Genomic DNA, 20,522 nt, shown 5'->3' with positions numbered 1-20,522 from the left:
AAATACATAGAAATTGTGTGCTAAAACTAGCAGAAAATGCCATATTTAAGTTTCCTGTAGAGGAAACTCATTTTCACTTAGAAAATCAACAAAAACAACAACAGCAGCCAAACAACAAACTTTTTCAAATGGCTGTATATTATATTTAAGGATTTATTGCCAATCCTAAAGATTAAATTAAATAAAACACAATATATCCGACTGTGTGTGGCGTATATATTTCAATCTACTCTGTACAAGCAATTATTAAAAATAATACAATATTTATTAGTGTAACCAGCGACTCTAAACATTCAACTGAGCCTGTCTTTGCTGTTCAAAGGGAGGCATGAATCTCCATTTTTTTCAGTTTTTATTTTTATCTTAACATAGTTTGAACAAGCAGCAGCTTGACATTGTGTTTCTGTGTGTGTGGTGTTTGGGGAGGGGGGCGTTGGGGGCAGGAAGGGGTGTCTGCATGTGTATATGTTTGTGTGTGTGTGTGTGTGTGTGTGTGTGTGTGTGTGTGTGTGTGTGTGTGTGTGTGTTGGCCAGTGGTGTGTAAAGTGAACTGAAAGTGAATGATGTCAGAGCAGCTCCTTTCATCAAGACTTTAAATAATTAACGAGCCAACTGACACACTGCGCCAACACTGTCTCTCTCTCTCTCCCTCTCTCTCTCTCTCTCTTTGTCTTTGTGCCTCAGTTATTCCATCTTTTCTCTCACTTCATCCTCTTCACGCTCTCTCTCTCTCTCTCTCTCTCTCTCTCTCTGTGTGTGTGAAAGCACACTCAGCTCAGCTGAGAGCCCGACACTCACTGCTGCTCTCCCACACATGGAGACAGAGAGTGAGAGAGGCAGAGAGAGCGAGAGAGCAGCCATTAGCATGAGGAGTGACAGAGAGACTCCATCACAGATGCAGCAGTGCTGAGAGCTTGTCTCTTTTTCTTCCTCTGGAATGCTCCCTCTTTCTTTCCTCCTCTTCTTCCTCCTCTCCTCCTCCTCCTCCTCTCCCTCCACCCGCCGCTCCCTCGTTCCGAGCGATGATGAGCGCAGCGGCGCCGTGATACATGGCGGCCAGGTTAGTGCGGAAGGGCTTGACTGTGGGGGGGAGACAGAGGGTGGGCTTCTTTCAGGACAGTTTGTTTTGTTTTGATGCTGAGGGCTTCGGCACACCCTGAAACTGTGTATATGTGCATATGAGAAAGAGAGAGAGAGAGAGAGAGAGAGAGAGAGAGAGAGAGAGCCTTAGAGATAATATTGTAATTGTAGCCCAAGTCAGCCCACTGTAGTGTATGTATGTGTCTGTGTTACCTGTATATCTACAGATGTGTACAATATTTGAATATTTATACATCAATATATTTATGTTGTTGAATATTATTAGCACTGTTTGTAGATTACATTTATTACTATAGAAACAGTTGTTCATTGCAAATTTAGGCCAATTGAGCTGCTTGGATCTGAATCTGTGAGAGAGAGCGAGAGCGAGCGAGAGAGAGAGAGAGAGAGAGAGAGAAAGAGAGAGAGAGAGAGGGAGATAAAGCAAGATAAAAAAGTGAAAGAGGGAGAGAAATAAAGAGAGAGAGAGAGAGTCAGAGAGAGATAAATGGAGCGAAAAAGAGATTAAAGAGAGAGACAGACAAATAGAGAAACTGAAAAAGAGAGAGAAACAGAAAGAAAGGCAGAGAGATAAACAGAGATAGAGAGAAAGAGTGAGGGAGACATAGAAAGAAAGAGAGAGGGAGAAATAAAGAGAAAAAGAGAAAGACAGAGAGAAAGAGGGCTAAAGTGCGAGATAAAAGAGAAAAAGTGGAAGAAAGAAAGGGAGAGATACAAAGAGGGAGAGAGAGAGAGAGAGAGATAAGGAGGCAGAGAGGAAGACAGGTTAAGAAAGATAAAGGGAGAGAGAGATAATCAGAGAGAAAAAGATATAAAGAGAAAAATGGACAGAAAGATAGAGAAACTGAAAAAGAACAAGAGAGAAACAGAAAGAGGGAAACAGATAAAGAGAGAGGGAGATAGAAAGGTAGAGGGAGGGAGACAAAGAGAAAAAGAAGGAAAGAGAGAAAGAAAAAGAAAGAAAGAAAAAGAAAATGAGACAGAGAGAGAGAAGGTCTGTGTAATGTGGTCTGTTTTGGTTCTGGTAACTGACACGTGCAGTGAACGATGGTGAATCTTCTCTGTTTTGATGTTGTAGAGAGGGTGAGTGTTTGGTCTCTGCCACACCCTGACTGAGAATCTTCAGATAGACCCCACACACACACACACACACACACACACACACACACACACACACCCACACCTACGTCTCTCTCCGTGTCTTTCCAGGCCCGGGTGGTCCACACTGTGTGCGTCCGTGTCCATGTGCTCAGACGTGGCACATGTACTTGAGCATGACAGCTGAAGCTGTGTTTGTTTACATTGTGTTAGTGGGCTCAAGTGTGTGGACAGTAGGTGGGACGGTCAGGCAGGTTGGTGGAGTATGTTTGTGTGTTTGAAAGCATACGTTGATAAACAAATTGTCGCTGTCAGAACAAAACCTCATATCTCCAACATGGTAACTTTTCAGGAGAAGGCAAAAACCTTATTAACTTATTATTATTTTTTGGTCCATTTAATTTGGGACCATTTATATTGGTCTATTCACCCTCTAACTTTGTGTAAAGGACAAATGGTGCGTACGAATTATGACCCCGCCTCCCGCCCAAAACTACAACAAACTGTGGAGACACATTGTTTGTCCCAATAATGGTAAGTTGTATAATAAAGCAAAAAGTCACGATAGGCCGTGCGTTCGCTTTGCATCATGCCTAAGAACAGCCTTCCCTGTGGTACAATCACTGTAATGCACAACCTCAAGAGGCTTATTGCTTTTATAAAATGGTGGCCAACATAAAACATTAAAAAAAATATATTATTAACAATGATAATCAACATAAAAAGTATTCTGCCAAGAAGTGTAGTTCCTTAAGAGTGTGCTATTGTTGCCAAACAACCGTGGGCCGCTGAATGAGGAGAACGCTCGGTCGCCCATCGCTGTATAGTGCGGTCATTTCATAAATTTTTAACTTTTTGTCATATAATGATGAACATATGATAAAACAGCACTGTTTAATGTGAATACCTTCACTTTATAAATACTTTTTGGTCACCAAATTACCTCTGTGAGTCTGATTTAGCACCAATCCAGTGGCGCCCTCTTCTCACACTGGGGCTGAATCTCAAACGACTCCCTGCTCCCTACATAGTGCACTACGTAGGAATTTAAATACTGACTCCTGCAGCCCAACAGAGGAAAATACAGCTAAGAAATAGTCATTAGAGACTCTTTATTTGGCTGTAGATGATAACATTTCTAAACTTCCTTAGCTAGCACACTATTTAGGGAACACAAAGCCGTTTGGGATTCAGCCTAGGTTTGACGCGACTTCTGACCGAAACACAGACATTTGAAGCGTGTAAGACATTCAAGTGACATTTATGCTGTCGTTTTATGGTTAATCATACCGTAAGTGATATTAATGATGCAGTTGTTTAGGCTGTTGGCTCTTTTATCCTGTTAGCTAGCTGACCAGCCTAGTTCTAGTTAAGAACATAAGTCGCCAGCCGCTCAGTTTAAACAAAAACGGGTTCTTACTTCATGATATACTCAGTGGTCCATGCCAGCAGCATAAGAGTCAAATATTAATCCATCAACAGCACAAGGGTTTTTTCCATGACGTGGCTCAGTGATATACAATTCATTTGTTGTGAGGCAGTCATAGGTGTGTATATCGTGGATTTTACGACAACTTTGAATGCGGCTTTTTATTTTTATTCTAATGATTTATATGACTATTCTATGACCATAGTACTTCTTGAGATAGGACAGTGTACACATTGATAACCCTGTTGACATCACTATTTTTATCAGCAATAACATAAACATGTTATAATAGGTAGTTCTAAGTGGATGGATGGCTGCGGCATCACTTAGACAGTTGTGCAACAAACAACATTGACACAGGACGACGCAAAGAGGAGCACCTGCAATTCTACCGAGAAGCTTTGTTCTTCTGCACTAAGCGTCACACGCGCTCTCAGAATTAGCACATATGTTGCATCCATAAATATCATAGACGTTTCTTTGCTCAGCAAACTATTTGCAAACCAGAATGTGAGTTTGTGTTCTTGTTTATGTAAGTGTGTGTGTGTGTGTGTGTGTGTGTGTGTGTGTGTGTGTTGGTGAGAGACCCTGGCAGATGGTCATTATTCACGCTTAGCCAGTACTGCAAAGAAAACAGTCGTCCGGAACTGCCTGGAACCCTTGGCTCGGTGAATTGGAGCGGAACCGTCCCGTGGCTGGACCGGCACCAGCCTGAATAACAGCCACAGAAAGTTTGGAAAATGATGAGGGGGTTCGGACCACCAGGCTGCCCTGATAGAGAGAGGCGATGGGGGTCTGTGTGTTTGCGAAGTGTCCAGTTGTCCACTGTCACACACTCACACTCTGACTGGCCTTTGGTGTTTAGGTAGTGTGGGCAGTACAGTGATGAGGAGAGGTCAGCTGAGTGGGTAAAGCAGCAGGTAAAGGACAGTGTTAATGCTGTAATGGATGGATGGATGGATGAATGGATGGATGGATGTTGAAAGAGTGGATTAAAAAGTTCTGTCAGTTGAGGAGAGCATCACAGTGATGACAGTTATTGTGGCGTCATATTGTGTCATGCTTTTGAGTTGTAGTATGTGGCTGTGATATTGTTAGTCTAATGCTGTTATATTGTGATGAATTGTGTTGTGATGTGTTGTATGACGGTTATGAAGGTGTTGTATTGTTTTATTATGTGTTGTGATGGTGTTGTATTGTGTTATGATGCTTGTGAAGTGTTGTATGATGGTTGTGAAGGTGTTGTGTGATGGTTGTGAAGGTGTTGTATTGTGTTATGATGAGTTGTATGATGGTTGTGAAGGTGTTCTGTTATGGTGTTGTGTTGTATGACGGTTGTGAAGGTGTTATCTTGTGTTATGATGAGTTGTATGATGGTTGTGAAGGTGCTGTATTGTGTTATGATGTGTTGTATAATGTGGTGCATTCTGTTATGATGCTTGTGATGTGTTGTATGATGGTTGTGAAGGTGTTGTGTTATGGTATTGTGTTGTGTGATGGTTGTGAAGGTGTTGTGTTGTGTTATGATGTGTTGTATAATGTGGTGTATTCTGATGCTTGTGATGTGTTGTATGATGGTTGTGAAGGTGTTGTGTTATGGTGTGTTGTATGATGGTTGTGAAGGTGTTGTGTTGTGTTGTACAATGGTTGTGATGTATTGTGTTATGATGGTTGTGTTGTATGATGGTTGTGAAGATGTTGTATTGTGTTATGATGGTTGTGTTGTATGATGGTTGTGAAGATGTTGTATTGTGTTATGATGGTTGTGTTGTATGATGGTTGTGAAGGTGTTGTATTGTGTTATGTTGTGTTGTATGATAGCCATGATGGTGTTGTGTGGTGTCATGATGTTGTGTTGTAGTATGTCCCTGTCATATTGTTAAATTATCTGATGCTGTTATATTGTGCTGTATTGTGTTATGATGTGTTGCATAACGATCGTAAAGGTGTTGTATTGTATTAGGATGTTCTGTTATATAATGGTTGTAAAGGTGTTGTATTGTTATGAAGTGTTGTATGATGACTGTGATGGTGTTGCATTGTGTTATGATGTATGATGCTTGTGATGTGTTCTATGATGGTTGTGAAGGTCTTGTGTTGTGTTATGATGCTTGTGATGTGTTGTATAATGGTTGTGAAGGTGTTGTATTGTGTTATGATGGTTGTGTTGTGCGATGGTTGTGAGGGTGATGTGTTATGATGTGTTCTATTGTATAATTTTATTGCTTTTATGTGGTATTGTCTGTGGCTCTGATGGTGTTGATTTATCTAATGCTGCTATATTGTTTTGTATTGTGTTACAATATTGGGTGGTATGATGATTGTGATGGTGTTGTTTTGGTTATGATATTCTGTTGTACGGTATGGTTATGATGGTGTTTTATGATGTGTTGTATGATGGTTGTAAAGGTGTTGTGTTATTATGCTTGTGATGTGTTGTATGATGGTTATGATGGTGTTGTTTTGGTTATGATATTCTGTTGTACGGTATGGTTATGATGGTGTGATATGATGTGTTGTATGATGGTTGTGAAGGTGTTGTGTTATGATGGTTGTGTTGTATGATGGTTGTGAAAGTGTTGTTTTGGTTATGATATTCTGTTGTATGGTATGGTTATGATGGTGTTTTATGATGTGTTGTATGATGGTTGTAAAGGTGTTGTGTTATTATGCTTGTGATGTGTTGTATGATGGTTATGATGGTGTTGTTTTGGTTATGATATTCTGTTGTACGGTATGGTTATGATGGTGTGATATGATGTGTTGTATGATGGTTGTGAAGGTGTTGTGTTATGATGGTTGTGTTGTATGATGGTTGTGAAAGTGTTGTTTTGGTTATGATATTCTGTTGTATGGTATGGTTATGAAGGTGTGATATGATGTAGGTGTGGTGTTATGATGATGGATCAGTTTGTTGTATGATGGATGTGATGTGACATGATGTATTATGATATGAGGTGTGGTGTAACGGTGGGTGTTGTGTGTGATAAACGGTATTATGTTGTTGTGTTGTATAATGCTGGGTGATGTGATGTGTTGTTGACAGTGCAGAGACAGTAGCCTGAGGAGAGGGGGGTATATTTAGCTCCATCAACTGAATATCCCACCCACCCACTGTTGCTATAGGAATGTACATATACTGTACATGCCTGTCACTGATGTGTTTGTGTGTATGAGAGGTTCTCAGTAATAATTCTGTTTTCTTGACTTTATGATGCGTTTACAGCTTTTACTCTTAAACACAGAGATCCACATTATCTCAGTGCATATTGTTGCTATTACTACAGTTTCTTTTTTAGCTGGCAGAGTGTGAGAGTGAGACGCCCGTGCCGTCTAATTTGCTGGCCTGATGCTCCATGACATGATAAGAGCAGCACATGTCCTCCATGTGCCACAACACACACCCACACTGCTTATGTAATCTCTCTCTTTCTCTCTCTCTCTCTCTCTCTCTCCCCCTCTCTCCTCCCTTCTTCACCTCAAACTCCGCCAAACCTACCCGATTCCACTCTGTCTGTTTCCATGGAAACACCCTCTCTTCCCTCACTTCCAGAGGGCTACATCTATCTATGCAAGAGTTTCTCAGCATGTGTGTATGTTGTTGCACTAGTATATGAATTATTATAAATATTGCAGCTTTACTGTTCAGCCCCTCTAATTCTAGGGGTCTATATGTGGGTCCACAGTTGAATTCCTTGCTCTCGTCACTACAGAACTAATATATTATTTCCACAGTAGTTATGGTAACAATAAAATCATACTTTATTGTGTATTGTATTGTATCATTGTATCGTCAATGCTACAACAACCAGCACAGACCAGCATGGTGGTCATCAGAAAAACAGGCATAGTTGTGTTTTGGATGCTGGTGTGGTGTGATGACATTTTTGGGCTAAAGTGGATTTTTTCAAAACATATTTTAGTGGAGTGATATATACACTGATCAGGCATAACATTATGACCACCTCCTTGTTTCTACGCTCATTGTCCATTTTATCAGCTCCACTTACTATATAGGTGCACTTTGTAGTTCTACAGTTACAGACTGTAGTCCATCTGTTTCTCTGATACTTTGTTAGCCCCCTTTTACCCTGTTCTTCAGTGGTCAGGACCCCCATGGACCCTCGCTCTCGTCACTACAGAACTAATATATTATTTCCACAGTAGTTACGGTAACAATAAAATTATACTTTGTGTATTGTATTGTATGTTTTGAACCGTATTGTATTGTATCATTGTATCGTCAATGCTACAACAACCAGCACAGACCAGCATGGTGGTCATCAGAAAAACAGGCATAGTTGTGTTTTGGATGCTGGTGTGCTGGTCAACCAGAATGACCACGCTGGATGACCAGTTAAACCAGCACTACACTAGCTTAGACCAGCATGGAATTCATGCAGGTCTGTGCTGTTTTTTTTCAGCAGGGATGGCCAGTGTGCTAGCTTGTGGCTAGTGTGTTAGCTCAGGCCTAACATATTCACGGGTGGCTAGTATGTTAGCTTAGGGCTAAGATATTTGCTTGGGACTGGTGTATTAGCCCAGGGCTAACATTTACTTGGGGCTAGTGCATTAGTTCAGGGCTATCATATTAGCTTGTGACCTGTGTTAGTTAGCTCAGGGCTGACATATTCACTTGTTACTAGTGCATTGGATTAATTTGCGGCTAGTGTGTTAGCTCAGGGCTAACATGTTAGCTCATAGTATTAGTTCAGGGGCTCTACAAGGCACAATTTTTGTGTACTTTTTCTGCGCTGCTAAGAAACCAGTGTGAATTGGTCTGGCAAAACTCCACCATGCCATTCAGGGAGGTTTGATGCGAAACGCTCTGTTCTAATAAACTGTTCACAGTGGTAGTGATGGGAAACAGACATCTAAAGTCTTTAATTCTTCTAAAAGCTGCTTCGCAGGAAGCTAGTACATAAAATGGTACCTGATGTCTGAGACGTTGTTTTGAGATGACATTTTTGGCCTAAAGTGGATTTTTTCAAAACATATTTTAGTGGAGTGATATATACACTGATCAGGCATAACATTACGACCCTGTTCTTCAGTGGTCAGGATCCCTCATGGACCCTCACAGAGCAGGTACTATTTGGGTGGTGGATCATTCTCAGCACTGCAGTAACACTGACGTGGTGGTGGTGTGTTAGTGTGTGTTGTGCTGGTACGAGTGGATCAGACACAGCAGTGCTGCTGGAGGTTTTAAACAGTGTCCACTCACTGTCCACTCTATTAGACACTCGTACCTTGTCAGTCCACCTTGTAGATGTAAAGTCAAAGATGATAGCTCATCTGCTGCTGCACAGTTTGTGTTGGTCATCCTCTAGTCCTTCATCAGTGGTCACAGGATGCTGTTGGCTGGATATTTTTGGCTGGTGGACTATTCTCAGTCCAGCAGCGACACTGAGGTGTTTAGAAACTCCAGCAGCACTGCTGTGTCTGATCCACTGAGAGCAGCACAACACACACTAACACATCATCACCACGTCAGTGTTACTGCAGTGCTGAGAATGATCCACCACCCAAATAATACCTGCTCTGTGAGGGTCCATGGGGGGTCCTGACCACTGAAGAACAGGGTAAAAGGGGGGCTAACAAAGTATGCAGAGAAACAGATGGACTACAGTCTGTAACTGTAGAACTACAAAGTGCACCTATATAGTAAGTGGAGCTGATAAAATGGACAATGAGTGTAGAAACAAGTGGTCATAATGTTATGCCTGATCGGTGTATATATATATATATATATATATATATATATATATATAGTATATATATATATATATATATATATGTGTGTGTGTATATATATATATATATATATATATATATATATATATAGATAGATAGATAGATAGATACATATGTATATATATACACAGGGTGTTGGAAGGCAAAATAGTCCCCATAATGAACGTCCAAATCCAATTAAACAGGACTAATTATATCCTGTTTTTAATAAAACATGCAGCTGTTCAGCTTTATTTAAGTGCTGACGATGTCCACAGTATGTTCAGAAAGTGTATTGTTTACCATGATATCCTATGTTGAAGCAGGGAAAGCACTAAAATGTGCAGAACCAGGGCTGTCTGAGGTCTGTCTGTCTGTGTGTCTGTCTGTAATAGCCCTAGTCCAGACGCAGCTCATGCAGCAAGAATATGAATGTGTTCTCTTCAGTCTCTCTCTGCTTCACACTATTACAAAGCAGTGTGTTCATCTTGTGCACACAGCCTAACACGCTGTGGGATTACATTTCTGATTTATTGCTTTACATAATAAATTATATTTACATTGCATTTTAACTTTTCATGATAAGTAGGTTCTTTTTAAGAATCGTACAGATCATAATATGTTTTATAGTAATCATAACCATTCCCTTTTTTATTTTCTTTCTCATTTCCATAAAGTGTTCACACTCATTTTCTTCAGGTGATTTTAAAACAGACCCCAACACTGAAGCAGAAGTAGCTTGTGGCTAAAGCGTTAGCTCAGGGCTTACATTAAGAGTATTTTGCCCACTGCTTGTGGGTAGTGCAGTAGTTCAGGGCTAACATATTCGCTTATGGCTAGTACATTACTTTAGAGCTAATGCATTTGCTTCTGACTAGGACTAACAAACACTGATCAGGCATAACATCATGACCACCTCCTTGTTTCTACGCTCATTGTCCATTTTATCAGCTCCACTTACTATATAGGAGCACTTTGTAGTTCTACAGTTACAGACTGTAGTCCATCTGTTTCTCTGATACTTTGTTAGCCCCCTTTTACCCTGTTCTTCAGTGGCCAGAACCCCCATGGACCCTCACAGAGCAGGTACTATTTGGGTGGTGGATCATTCTCAGCACTGCAGTGACACTGACGTGGTGGTGGTGTGTTAATGTGTGTTGGGCTGGTCTGAGTGGATCAGACACAGCAGTGCTGCTGGTATAGGCACTCACATTTCAGTGCAGCACAGCATAATATGCTTATTTGCAAATACAGGGAGATTCACTCGAAAGAGGCCCCGAATATTGTGTTGTAACTCCCGTTAGGATGAAGCAATCAGAACCAAAAACATACGCCGCATACCTTGATGTATGTGTAATCGATTGTATTACATGTGATGCTGGAAGTGATCTCATGAAGGCGTACGGGGGTCTGCACTTGGAAGTTGAAAACGGAGGTTAAACGTCGCAATGGCTGTCCGGCACCTACCTCATCACTCCAACGCAGGGGCATCCCGGCTTGTTCGAAGCTCCATATACTGAGGAGCACATTGCACGTTGTTTCGTTCAGATTGCTTCGTCCTGGAGAGAGTTATTACAGAATATTTGGGGCCTCTTTCGATTGAATCTCCCTGTACAAGTAAAACTTTTGTGTTGTACAGTTCTGTAAAATCGGCATTTCACTGAGTGGTTGCTTTGTGTATGTTCTCCATCTTCTTGTGATGAATCATAAGAAATACCCAAACAGTGGTTTCAGTATTTGAATACTTGCACCTCCAGTACTGAGTTCTCCAGTATCCATGCACATCACATCACATACACTGTAAAAAGTGGCTCATTAGATCTACTTCATGTGGTAACAAGCAATTGAACTAGTTTGATTCGTTCATTCAAAATATTTATTTAGTTTGAATAAAATTAGTTAATTTACTATGGAGCCCCTGAGGGGCCGTGGTTAAAAGTTTCGCGTTCCCTCGCAAATGTTTTGCATTACGATGCAAACGGTTTGCAATTCCTTGCAAAAGCTGTGCTTTGCTTAAGCTCAGAGACGGAGCAGCTCATTGAATTTTATGTTGATCTTGGATTGAAATATAAAGACAGTTTCGCTTCTCAAAATCAAACATGATTGTTATTAGTGACGCAAACTGAAACTGAGGTCGAGTGTCCTCGTACAGTAAAAGCTACATTTACAGAGACTGCAGAGAACAGTTGCAGCACAGACTGGCGAAGCTGGGAAAACAGCTTTTAACGTTAGCTATGCTAAAAACAAAGCTCTAATGTAGGCAATGTCGGAATGGGAATGCAATTTTTTTGCCAAGGAATGCAAAACATTTGCTTTTAACCACGGCCCAGCTTATCAAATGGTTTCGTTGCATAGTCATCTTTAATTTGACCGTGAAACTGTAATTAATAATACCACATAATACCATGTAATTATGAATACCACACAATCTTTACCATCTGAAGCCATTTTGTCTTTTCCATTAAGCCTTCATGTTTGAGGCTGTTTCGTCAGAGGCTATTTGACCCAATGTCTATGAATTCCATTGCTTGTTAGCTACATTAGCCTTGTAGCTCCAACCACTACTTGGCTGATCAGCTACATTTTGTAATTTTATCCCACAATCATTTTTATTTGTGTTCTTGCTCAATCAGAGTTGAACGCTGAGTCTTAGAAAGCTGAACACTTGACACTGAGCAGTTGGTGGCTATCACTGCTAATCACTGTGATAAGTACACGCAGGCACACAGTCTGCATCGCTCTCTCAAAGCCCTGCTGAAACCGTAGAGTGGCTGAGAGGTCTTGTGATTGGCTGGTTGTGATGCAAGCGGTTGCATAAGACGTATAGAGTGACCGATTCGGTCCCGAATGAAACTCGAGAGAACGTTTACCGTCTGTTGTGCTTGGGAAGGTCAGTGTGAGCAACCGGGTTACTGAACGGGCCTGTGTGTGTGTTTGTGTGGGGTACTAGCTCTTAGTTACGCGTTCTCGGACGCTTTTTACACACATTCACAAAGATATAAGTGAAAGAAGTTTTAAATTAAAGTGTGGATTGCAACTTTGTCTCTGGTATTTTTTTCGTGGAGTGATTTTAATCCAGTATGAATCTGCAGTGTGTAGTTTTACAGTCCGACTAATAATTGTGGAGCAATTTTAATCCAGTATGAATCTGCAGTGTGTGTAGTTTTACAGCCTGACGGTAATAATTGTGGAGTGGTTTTAATCCAGTATGAATCTGCAGTGTGTGTAGTTTTACAGTCTGACAGTAATAATTGTGGAGCGATTTTAATCCAGTATGAATCTGCAGTGTGTAGTTTTACAGTCTGACAGTAATAATTGTGGAGTGATTTTAATCCAGTATGAATCTGCAGTGCGTGTAGTTTTACAGTCTGACAGTAATAATTGTGGGGTGATTTTAATCCAGTATGAATCTGCAGTGCGTGTAGTTTTTACAGTCTGATAATTACAGTGATAATTGTGGAGTATGTTTGTGTAATTGGCTCCAGTCCACCTCACTTTAATGGAATACTGAATCCTGCTGAGAGACACGGTTGTAAGGTGTGTTGTTATTGTTATTGAGTGCATCCTGTGGTGTAATGCTGACATGAACAGTAGGGCTATGACCAGTCAAACCACACAAATTACATTACACACTGCAAAAATGATCTCTTAGTGAGTGTAAACATCTTAAATGTAATCAACATATCTAATACCTCTGATTATGAGACTGTTATGAATAGCGAGCAAGCGGTTGCATAAGACGTATAGAGTGACCGATTCGGTCCCGAATGAAACTCGAGAGAACGTTTACCGTCTGTTGTGCTTGGGAAGGTCAGTGTGAGCAACCGGGTTACTGAACGGGCCTGTGTGTGTGTGTGTGTGTGTGTGTGTGTGTGTGTGTGTGTGTTTGTGTGTGTTTGTGTGGGGTATTAGCTCTTAGTTACGCTTTCTCAGAAGCTTTTTACACACATTCACAAAGATGTAAGCGAAAGAAGTTTTAAATTAAAGATAAAACTGCTTAAAACAAGTAAAAAAAATCTAGAAATAAATTAAATAATCTCACAATGTTCTTACAACAGTCTCAAAATTAGAAATATTAGATTAATTGAATACATTTAAGATATTTACACTTGCTAAGACATTAATTTTGCAGTGCAGGAGCTCCTTTTGTAAAACTTATTGCACATTTTCTCCTGTTTTCTACTTTCAGTTCTTCACCTCCTGAAAAGTTTAAGTTTACTTATCTCACTGTATTTCATAAAGGCCTCCACTGGTACAACTAATCCAGCTCAAACAGTGCTTTTGATGGTTACTCACCCATAATATTTGACCTTCTTGACCTTGTTATATTGTATGGAATTACTGGCCTTTAGCTCAGATAGCTGAGTAGCATTCATGGCCATGAGAGTAGCTGTATTATAGTCCTATTAGACCGTATTGTGTAATGTTGTTGCAGTACAGCTGCTGCTTTACTGACCACTGTTCCTGCCTTTTACTGCAAAGAATGATACAGGACTGTAGAAATGTATGTCAGTTAATAAATAACTAATTGCTCCTACTTCTGGACAGTGCAGCGGTTTGTGGTTTTGGCTCCGGCACATTGGATTTGAACTGAAACAGACCCTTTGTGATGATTAAATGTGCTGAAATTACAGTATTGTGAATGAGGTTCTTCACAAGTCCAGTAACACTCTCTCTCTCTCTCTCTCTCTCTCTCTCTCTCTCTCTTTGTCCAGCACTGCCAGTAACTCGAACCGGAGCAGTCCCGCTTGCTCTCCGGTGTTACGGAAGCGCTGTCGCTCGCCCACGGTGCAGAGCCTGGAGGGAGAGAACATGGTGGAGAAGGGTTCGGAGCAGTCGGACACGTCCAAGTCTCCGTCCACCCCGGAGCAGCTGGTCACCCGCACTTACTCCGTACAGTCAACGCGCAGCAGCTCCAAAAACTCCAAGGTGAGGAGGCCTGTTGAGCGGGATGGTCCCCCAAGATCCTCACTCTTTACGGACCCCAAACACCCTACCATTCACTGACCAAAACCCCACAAATAGAAAACAAGTGCCCAGACTTTGATGGACATACAAACAGCACCAGTCTGAAGTTTGGACACACCTGTTGATTGTGCATCTCAAAAATATTTTGACCTAAAAGCTTTTTGACATTAGTTTTTAAGAAGTGTCTTTGAAATTCCCCCAAAAAGTAGTTTTCAGCAGCTGACAAGGTCGTGTGCAAAGGTTTGGGCGCATGGTCAAATTATTTGTCTTGTTGATTTTCTGAATAAAAGTTACAGTGAACATATTTCTGCACATTTTAATGGACATTTACAGTTTCTTTGCTAAATTTAACATTTTGGAGAACATTAAATGTGGCCTGTGCAACAATGATGGCACATTTTCTATTGTATGTTTTGTTATATTTATATGTTAAACTTAGCAAATAAATACAACTCATTTTGATTAGTAATTTTTTGTTTATTTTATTTACAAAAGTTGGGACGCTGTGCAGAATGTAAATAAAAATAGACTGCAATGATGTGCAAATCATGTAAAGCATATTTTTAAAGTAAAATACTACAAAGACAACATATCAAATGTTGAAACTGAGAAATTGTATTATTTTTTGAAAAATATATGCCCATTTTGAATTTGATGCCAACAATGCGTTCCAAAAAAGTTGGGACGGGGGCCTGTTTACCACTGTGTTTCATCACCTCTTCTTTTAACAACACTCTGTAAATGTTTGGGAACTGAGGAGACACTGCTGTAGTTTAGAAAGTGAAATGTTTTGCTGTTCTTGTTTAATACAGGATTTTAGCTGCTCAACAGTTCAGGGGATCATTTATTGTATTTTCCATTTCATAATGTGCCAAATGTTATCAGTGGTGACAGGTCTGGACTGCAGACAGGCCAGTTTAGCACCCGGACTCTTTTAATACGGAGCCATGCTGTTGTAATACATGCAGAATGAGGTTCGCCATTGTCTTGCTGAAATAAGCAAAGCCTTCCCTGAAAAAGACGTCTGGGTGACTAATCTGGATCACTAATGTACCCCTATACCATCATGAATGCTGGCTTTTGAACTGTACACTGATAACAAGCTGAGTGGTCTTTAGCCCGGAGGACACAGTGTCCATGATTTTCAAAAACAATTTCAAATGGTGATTCATCAGTCCACAGGACACTTTTCCACTTCCCCTCAGTCCATTTTAAATGAGCTCGGGCCCAGAGAAGGTGGCAGCATTTCTGGATCCTTTTTATGTACAGTTTCTTCTTTGCGTTTTAGAGTTTTAATTAGCATTTGTTGATGCAGCAACAAACTGTTTTCACAGACAGTGGTTTTCAGAAGTGTTTCTGAGCCCATGCAGTGATCTCCACTACAGAATCGTGTCTGTTTTTAATGCAGTGCTGCCTGAGGGCCCAAATGTCACAGCCAGCAAATGTTGGTTTTTAGTCTTGTCCCTTGTATACAGAGATTTCTCCAGATTCTCTGAATCTTTTAATGATATTATGTACCGTAGATGATGAAAAGCAAAAGTTCTTTCCTATTTCATGTTGAGAAACTTTATTCTTGAATTGTTGCACTATTTGATCGTGCAGTCTGTCACAGAGTGGTGAACCCCTCCTCATCTTTACTTCTGAAAGACTCAGCCTCTCTGAGATGCTTATTTATACCTAATCATATTACTGACCTGTTGTCAATCAACCACCAGGTGTTTTTTTAGCATTACACAACTTTACCAGCCTTTTGTTGCCCCTGTCCCAACTTTTTGGGAACATGTTGCTGGCATCAAATTCAAAATGGGCAAATATTTTTCAAGAAAACAATAAAATTTCTCAGTTTCAACATTTGATATGTTGTCTTTGTACATTTTCAATTAAATACAGGGTTTAAATGATTTACATTTTGCACAGCGTCCCAACTTTTTTGGAAACGAGGTTGTATTTTTAGCATCCCCAACAGCCATGATCACAATAGCCGCTATTCTTCCTAGGGTCCGGTAGACATACTATGCATAACAAAACAGTGTAATAACAATCAACGAAAACAGTCATAAAAGGAGTGGGTAAAAATAAAAGAAAAACAAAACAAAAAAATGAAAAAATGATTAATAAAAAGTAATTACTAGATTTAAATAAATAATTATTTAGTTTGGATTACTATGTCAAAAATTTGAGAAAATGTCATTATTTCGACCTGTTGGGTCACAGTTTGAACTTGAAGCAGACAGATGTGACATCTTATTTCCTCTTGTCTTGCTGAAACGGGCTTTCATACTAAAAGCACTTTTGTGAAACACACCATTATATTGTGCTGGTTAATTAAGCACCTGAGTTCATTTGCATGGATGCTTTTAGTAGGTAACCCACTAAACTGGCCACCCTCACCAGAGCAAAGTGTCGCCCTGTCTCTAATTAGTGCCTTTCTTAGTAAATCTGCCCCCAAGTGTGTATAAATCTGCATCAGGGCGACTTGGAAAAATCTAAAATAGAAGATATTTTACATTTGTTTAACTCCTTTTTGGACACTCTTGTGTAGAATTTTATCTTTTTTATGGCTTCACTTTTATTTTAAAAACATGGAAAATACTAAAAATGAGTAAAAACGCTGTGAGTAGGTGTGTCCAAACTCTTAATTGGTGTTTTACAAGCCATACACATCAGCTAAGATGGCTAGTCCACCTGTCCCACCACTTTGTAGCTCTAACTGGTATCTAATATCTGGATTGAAAAATGTTTTCATACATGTTGAATCCATTTAGGGAAAAACCCACAGTGTTGAATTCAGTGTTTGTTTGGGCTCAGCAGGACTTGAATATCACTCTGGGTCTTAAATTGACATTGATAGATTCTCTGCGTGGATCCTAAAATAGCAGAGTGGGGTGTAAAATGACCGCTGATTACGTGTGATTGCCTGATTCAGCAATCAGTTAGAATGGCCTCTTGCAATCAGAGCCCCATAGAGTCTGACCCATTGACCCAGTTACATACTGACCCCCAGACCACACCTCAGTCTTACCTGACCTCCATCATTACACAAAGCAATTAAATATATATTTCAGAGCTTCTAATACTGGTTATTGTAGATTGTTATTATATTGATATAGTATATAATAAGGGTGTGTAATATGGCAAGAGACATCACAGTTCTGTATAATTAAATCATTAATATGTAAACAAAGTCATTCAGTGTGGTATGTTGTGAAATTGTTCGTTGTTGAGGGAATAATGACTCATGCTTCTTTACAGTGGTGCTGATAGGAACCAGGGGTCACAATGTCTACAACACAAATATAGACATTTTATTTACTGTGCAAAACATTCAGTGAGCCTCAGTTTTTATATGTAATGTTTTACATGTAATGTTCTCAAAACTACCTTAAAACAGTGTCTCAGATGTCAGGCAGTGTATTTATCAGAGGTGCTGACTCGAGGACTCAAGGTGACTCAAGTCACTCAAGAAAATCGAGAAAGACTTGCAACTCGACTTTGACTTCAACACCAGTGACTGGAACTCTGACTCGGACTTCAGCTTTAAGACTCGGAAAGACTCGAGACTCAAAGTGGAAGAAACATGCAGAGTCCGACTGCAGACGGGACTCTACAGAGTCAGTTACTGTCCTGTGAATGGATTCATTTCCTGCCGTAAATCTGATAAACAGCAGCGCCGTCTGATGTCTGTCACTGTGCTCATATTCAGTTTATTTCATTCTGGAGGTCAAGAAAAGCGTTAGAGCTCAAGTTCGCCTCCATAATCTGGAAACAAGCAAAGCGTCAACAGCATCAATGCGCCCAGCTCAGCACTGAAACTCCAGTCTTACTGGAGAAACTCGCCAGGCGAACTGACCACCTTCCTCACGATAGCCAAACTAAAGAGACACAGCATCTCTGTTCGACCAATTTTAACAGCTTCTGCAGGTAAAACAAGCGCAACATTCACCACGAGGCTAAAGTTGACTTGTTTTTTGCAAGCTTCAGTTTAGAATTTGTTGTTCCACCTTAAATGGTGTAGGAACGTATCTGCTGCATCATTTAAGGTGGAACGGAAAAAAAGAAGCCAAGTTCAGCTTTGTATGTTCACCATCTCTTTGCTGTCTTTTCTGTTCAACTCGGTCACTTTGGTTTCTGTCGTTGTCTAAATTCAATTCAAACGAGCGGTGGTTTTTAGTGCTGAGCTAGTTTTTATTGTAACCCTATCGTCGCTCTCCAACGAAAAACAAGTATCTCCAAAATGGTAACTTTACAGCAGAGGCCAAAAACGTTCTTTACTTTCAATGTAAGTTAATGGACAAAAGTTTTTATTTTAGCAATTTTGGAGGATTTCTATTGGTCCAATCATCATGATATTTTCACACAACGTGAAGGACAGCTGCTGAGGTCAAATGATGCAGAAAAGTAAAAATCGCAAAAAATGTAGATACATGTTTTTCATTGGGCAGTGACGCTATGCACCCAGTGTTCCCAAAAATATAAAGTTTTTTTTTTTTAAGTTCTGTTGTACTTTTCAAATTCTTGTCATGTGAAGTTGCACTATTCCGTTTGTATACATTAAACCTGTCATGGTTGTCTGTGTACCATGGATTTTGTATTTTAGTTGGAAGGATAATAGTCATAATAATAATAATAATAATCATAATAAATGAATGAATACACAGTCATACGCTGCTAACATGCTGTCATTAAAAGGCTACAGTACTGTTACCATTATTCAGTGTTGTGGCCTTAAATTAGCTGAAGAATGCAGACTGACTTGTTTAGGACTTTTGACTTGGGACTCTACTTGAGACTCACCTTCACTATCTCTGGACTTGAATCGAGACTCGACACTCTTGACTTGTGACTTGAGTGTCAAGACTTGAGTCTCAGTTGTTACCTGCAGCTTAGTGACCTGTTTCCACCTCTGGTATTTATAACCATATTATATGATAACTTTCTGTAATGGAGCTTGTAGGGGGCTCAGACGTCTGGTTCCTATCACCACCACTGTGAGCAATTCTGACTTCATTACTTTTTCTCTAGAATGGCACATTTCACATCAAACCACTTCTGAGTTACTTTGTTTACTGTGTTTGTTTTAATGACACTCATGTAGAAACTTTAAATAATCAGTGTAAATCCCATTTAAAGTCATGATATTTCATTTTTATGAGTTTGTAAACATGTTGGAACAGACAGAATGACAAAATGTGATTTTTACACAAATAATGCATTGAACATTTGTGAGAACAAACTATTTAAGAAGGAACAGATGGTAATACCAAATAATTGGTAAAATCTAAAAAAAAAAAAATTAGTAGGTCAGGTACTGGTTACTGTACTGTTTATGCAGTTACTGTACACTGTTGTGTTGTTGTTGTGTACAGACTGTCAATAGTTGGTGTAAATCTGTCTTTTTGATGAAACATATAGTTGTTTCAGTTTTCTAGTACTGGTTATACACCGATCAGCCATAACATTATGTCCACCTCCTTGTTTCTACGCTCAATGTCCATTTTATCGGCTCCACTTACTATATAGGTGCACTTTGTAGTTCTACAATTACAGACTGTAGTCCATCTGTTTCTCTGCATACTTTGTTAGCCCACTTTTACCCTGTTCTTCAGTGGTCAGGACCCCCATGGACTCTCACAGAGCAGGTACTATTTGGGTGGTGGATCATTCTCAGCACTGCAGTAACACTGATGTGGTGGTGGTGTGTTACTGTGTGTTGTGCTGGTCTGAGTGGATCAGCCACAGCAGGGTGTGGACATGAGCATAGAAACAAGGAGGTGATCATAATGTTATGCCTGATCGGTGTATGATAATATACTCAAAAAGGATTATTATTGTGATGTAATTTGTCAGATAATTATAACATATTGTCATATTGCCCACCCATATTATACAATGAGCTTTGTTTATGAGAGATTAGACAAAATGCAAGTAATCAGAAAGGACAGGGATGGATGAATGGATGGACAGGTGGAAGGATGTGTCATGTGGGTAACTTCTTTTGTTTATACACTGATGTGTTTAATTCTATTTTAACAAATATCAGCCTCCATTTAATGGTGTTTATGATTAACATAAGCAGAATCAGATTTTGCCCATTTTGCTAGCATTTTTTGGGTTTAGTCATAGTTTCAAGACTAAAACACATTTCACATTGTAGTATTAGTCGTCAGTTCATAAATCATATCATACCCCTTTC

The 20,522-nt window shown here is 39.9% G+C and overlaps 1 protein-coding gene across 1 annotated transcript in view; it reads left to right on the top strand.

Annotated features, from left to right (window-relative positions):
• Nucleotides 1–969: 969 nt before the first annotated feature.
• The window catches only part of gramd1bb (GRAM domain containing 1Bb), a 69,065-nt gene continuing 49,512 nt past the window's right edge, over nucleotides 970–20,522 (top strand). The window contains exons 1-2 of the mRNA XM_036584813.1: nucleotides 970–1,060; nucleotides 14,077–14,290. Coding sequence (XP_036440706.1) covers nucleotides 1,050–1,060; nucleotides 14,077–14,290 — 225 coding nt within the window. The 5' untranslated portion in view covers nucleotides 970–1,049. The remainder of the gene's footprint in view (nucleotides 1,061–14,076; nucleotides 14,291–20,522) is intronic.

This window comes from Colossoma macropomum, unplaced genomic scaffold (assembly GCF_904425465.1).
Source record: "Colossoma macropomum unplaced genomic scaffold, Colossoma_macropomum, whole genome shotgun sequence".
In the NCBI taxonomy this organism is placed as follows: Eukaryota; Metazoa; Chordata; class Actinopteri; order Characiformes; family Serrasalmidae; genus Colossoma; species Colossoma macropomum.
The sequence above is the reverse complement of the archived record's forward strand: the minus strand, read 5'-3'. Positions and strand labels throughout refer to the sequence as shown.